At 49.4% G+C, this 4,589-nt stretch overlaps 1 protein-coding gene across 4 annotated transcripts in view; it reads left to right on the top strand.

The window, feature by feature from the left end:
- Positions 1–4,589, top strand: part of Arhgef18 (Rho/Rac guanine nucleotide exchange factor 18) — a 71,615-nt gene that overhangs the window by 44,656 nt on the left and 22,370 nt on the right. For all 4 annotated transcript variants that reach the window (XM_026778309.1, XM_013355408.2, XM_026778311.1 and 1 more), the window contains 2 exons: positions 1,495–1,745; positions 3,385–3,510. In XM_026778309.1, coding sequence (XP_026634110.1) covers positions 1,495–1,745; positions 3,385–3,510 — 377 coding nt within the window. The remainder of the gene's footprint in view (positions 1–1,494; positions 1,746–3,384; positions 3,511–4,589) is intronic.

Genomic DNA, 4,589 nt, shown 5'->3' with positions numbered 1-4,589 from the left:
ATATTTTTTAAAAAATTTCCAATCTCTGAAGATTCTGCTTACCCAAGCATACTTCCCAGAAGCTCGCCATTTTTTTTATTAGTTTGTTTGATCTTGTTTTTTCAGGCAGGGTCTCACGTGTAGCCCAGGCTAGTATCAAAGTTGCCTATAACTAGTTGGGCACTAGTGGCGCACGCCTTTAATCCCAGCACTCAGGAGGCAGAGGCAGGCAGATCTCTGTGAGTTCGAGGCCAGTCTAGGCTACAAGAGGTAGTTCCAGGACAGGCACAATAAGCTATAGAGAAACCCTATCTAAAAACAAAACAAAACAAAACAGTGCCTATAGCTGAGTTGACCTTAAACTTCTGATCCTCTGGGGCTGGAGAGATGACTCAGAGGTTAAGAGCACTGGCTCCTCTTCCAGAGGTCCTGAGTTCAATTCCCAGCACCCACATGGTGGCTCACAACCATCCATAAAGGATCCGCCTTCTGACCTGTAAGCATACATGCAGGCAGAACACTATAAAAATACTAAAAAAATCTTTAAAAAAAAAAAATTCTGATCCTTCTGCCTTCACAGCCAGCGTTCTGGGGTGGCAGGCCTGGGCCACATACCTGGTTTATGGGATGCTGGGGGAGGAGGGGACCCACGGCTTTGTTCATGATAGACAGACACTCCTATAGCCATGCCCTTAATAATGTGGAGGCCAGATTTTAGCACCTGAGTGGACTGCAGACATTGGTCTATCAAGGTCTGTGTTTGACACATACATGCAGAGCCATGCAAGTTTCACCCCCCACCAAAGCTAGAAGTTCCTTCTTATGGCCTTCTTGATCTCAAGGATAGAGGCTTCTGGGACATTGAGGTTACACAGCTCACTCCTAAATACTTTCTTTTTTTATGCTGCTTTGGCTTCAGACTCACATAGCACATTAGGGAGGGAAGACTTCTAATTAAGAAAGGCTAAAGGTCAAGTGTGATGGGATACACCTGTTGTCACTAAGGCAGGAAGGAAGGCATTTGAGTCAAACCAGCCTAGGCAACTCAGCAAGTTTAGGAATCAGTTGTGCCCCCACCCTGCTGAAGGGAGGGTGACCTTGAACTCTTTACTTGGCCACCTTTGCCTTCCACATACTGGAACTTCAGCAATACAGTGCCACACCCAGTTTCTTTAACATGTTGAGGATGGACCCCAAGGCCGTCACCTACACAGCTACATCCACAGCCCCAAGACTATTTCTTCTTTCCTATTGTTCATTTTGTTGTTGTTTGTGAGGATAGAACCTAGGGCCCCTGGCCTCCCTATGCACTCATATACATAAATATGTGGAATATACATGTGTTGGGTGTGGCCACACAGAAGAAAGGAGAGTGTGTTGTGTGTGTGTGCGTGTGCGTGTGCGTGTGTGTGTGTGCCCGGAAAGCAGGCAGGGTCGACCCAGATGCAGCAGGCCTATGGTAGCTGTGAGTACCCTGGGAGCCAAGGTGATCTTCCCCCACCTCTGTCCCTGCAGAGCTGATGCAGACAGAAGCACACCACGTGCGCACCCTCAAGATCATGCTGAAAGTGTACTCCAGAGCCCTGCAGGAGGAGCTGCAGTTCAGTGGCCAGGCAGTGAGCCGCCTGTTCCTATGTGCTGATGACCTATTGGAAATACACAGCCACTTCCTTGCCCGCCTCAAGGAGCGCCGGCAGGAGTTCTTGGAGGAGGGCAGCGACCGAAATTACATCATCCAAAAGATCGGGGATGTCCTGGTCCAGCAGGTAGGTACTATGACCAGGATGGGTCACACCTCTCTCCACCCTGTCTTCCTTCTTTCTGATAAGATGATGACGCTGGTGAATCACATGCCCGCCATCTTAGGAAGCACACAGTGCCCGCTCTTGTCCAGCTGCTCATGTCCTAGGAACACTGAGGCTGGAATGGCCTCGATCAAACATGTCTAAATACTGTTCAGAATTGCATTCTCAGTTGACAGCACTTGCCTGGCACGCAGAAAGCCTTGAGTACCATTCCCAGCACTGCCCAGAACCTGGGCATGGTGGTTCCTGCCTGTAATCCTCTTGGGAGGATCAGGAGTTCATCATCCTCGTGCAGCTCACCTGGCCCTCTTGACTTCCCTCTCCTGTGTGCCGGGCTCACCAGTGTTCCGATAACACCAGTTTATGCAGTGCTGGGCTCACCAGTGTTCCGATAACACCAGTTTATGCAGTGCTGGGCTCACCAGTGTTCCGATAACACCAGTTTATGCAGTGCTGGGGACTGTGGCCAGGGCTTTGTGTGCTAGATGGACACTTTAGTGAGTCGTATCTCCAGCCCCCCACCCCGCTGCTCGGGGGTAGTATGCATGCCAGTGCAGGTGCCTCAGATGTCCTCCATCATTGCACATCTCTTTATTTTTGTTAAGATAGACTACTATATGGGTGGTCGTGCCTGTGGCATGGTGTGCTTGAGGAGATCAAAGGACAGCTCCCGGAATCTTCCACCATGTGGATCTCAGGGATCAAGCTCAGGTCATCGAGCTTCGCAACAAGTGTCTTAGTTACCAAGCCTTCTTACCAGTCTTCTTCCTTCCTCCATCTCTCCCTCCTTTCCTCCCTCTTCCTTTCTTTCTTGGTTGTTTGTTACACAGGGTTTCTCTGTGTAACAGCTCTGGCTGTCCTAGAACTTGCTCTGTAGACCAGGCTAGCCTCAAACTCAGAAATCCACCTGCCTCTACCGCCAGAGTGCTGGGATTAAAGTAGTATGCCACCATGCCAGGCTGGGTCAGGGGCTTTGGATGAACCTGGAGCTCAATGTTTTGATTGGTCAGCTGCCCCGCGAGTCCCTATAATCCTCCTATCTCTGCCCCCAAGCCCTGGGGTTACAGATGCATGCTGCCAGACCCATCCGAGGACCTAACTGAGCCTGGGTCTTTATGCTGAGCCATCTCCAAAGGCCCCAGTCTTTGATGGCTACAAGCATACATTTGGGCCAAAGTCATCTGTTGTAGGGCTGCTTACTTCAGCTGGTCCCTTCTCATCCTAGGACTAGACGGGCAGAAGGGAGTGGGATCAAGAGTTTGAGGCCAACCTCACAACATAAGAAAACTCTGCACTAAAAATGAAAGAAATCATTCCCATGATCATTGCAGAAATGATATGAGACGGAAAATTTACTTTTAGCACTCACTTATCTGGAGCAGTAGAGTAGGCCCTGACTGTGTGGCCAGAAGCATCTGAAGAGTGGGGACAGGCAGAGCTCTTACCTCCTTGTGCTTGCACTGAGGCTCCAAGGAGGTGTTTCGAGGAAACATTCAGGGAAAATACAGATCTTAGCACAACCAGATGAGCTAGATGGAAACATACTCTGGCAGCATTCGCGGCTCACCGTCGGCTAACTTCCGTTACCTTTCCATGTTAGTTCTCAGGAGAAAGCGGAGAGAGAATGAAGGAGAAATACGGTGTGTTCTGTAGTGGCCACAACGACGCGGTCAGTCACTACAAGTTACTGCTGCAGCAGAGCAAGAAGTTTCAAAACTTAATCAAGGTAAAAAACAAAAGCCTGTGTGTTTTATGTATGTGAGAGAATGTGACTGTATGATGTTTGTATGGCACATCTGTGGCAGGCAGAGGGATAACCTTGGGTGTCGGTTCGTACCTTCTACCTTGATTGAGATATCGACTCTCTGTTCGCCACCAGACTAGCTGACCCTGGAGCTTCTGGGGATGCCCTGTCTCTTACTCCTACCCCACTTCAGGAGTACTGTGATTGCAGACATGCACTGTCATATCTGACTTAACGTGGGTACTAGGCATCCAAACAGTTCCTCATGTATGGGTGCAAACCCATGAGCCACTGAGCCATATCCCAGGCCCTTGTTTTGGTTTTTTGAGACAGGATCTTGCTAAGTATCCCGTTCTGGCTTCAAATTCGCAGATCCTCCTGCCTTGGCCTTCCAAGCTCTGTGATTACAGGGGTGTACCTCCGTGCCAGCCTCACCCTTGCATTCGTTCATTTCCTGGCAGGGTCTCATGGAGTCCGTACCAAGGATAAACTCTCTGTGTAGCAGAGGATGGCCCTGAATTCCTGGTCCTCCTGTCTGGGCCACCCAAGTATTGGAGTCAGGACTGCATCACCACAGCCACTTTATGTGTTACTGTGGATGGAGCCCAGGGTCAAGCACACCACCAGCTGAGCCACATGCCCCCAGTCCTTACTTCTGAGACCAGTGTATGGTTCTGGCTAGCCTCCAGTTAGAATTACAGGCACGTGCCATGACAACCAGCCTTGTGGGTCCTTTGAGGCATTGTCTCACCCAGGGAACCACCCTCCAGAACTATCCCAGCTTCTTAGAGTTCTATGAGGTATGCATTCTCTAAACCTTTCTCCTTTGGCTGGTCCCTGTGACTCTCCACAAGGCGGTCAAGACAGCTTAGTGGGTAAACGTGCTTGCTGTTGTCAAGCCTGATGACCATATTCTGGACCCAGTTTCCACGTGATGGAGAGAACTGATTCTTTTTTTTTTTAATATTTATTTATTTATTATGGACACACTATTCTGTTTGCATATATGTCTGTAGGCCAGAAGAGGACACCAGACCTCATTACAGATGGTTGTGAGCCAC

The sequence above is a fragment of the Microtus ochrogaster genome, unplaced genomic scaffold (genome assembly GCF_000317375.1).
Source record: "Microtus ochrogaster isolate Prairie Vole_2 unplaced genomic scaffold, MicOch1.0 UNK125, whole genome shotgun sequence".
In the NCBI taxonomy this organism is placed as follows: Eukaryota; Metazoa; Chordata; class Mammalia; order Rodentia; family Cricetidae; genus Microtus; species Microtus ochrogaster.
This window is presented reverse-complemented; position numbering and strand designations above follow the sequence as displayed.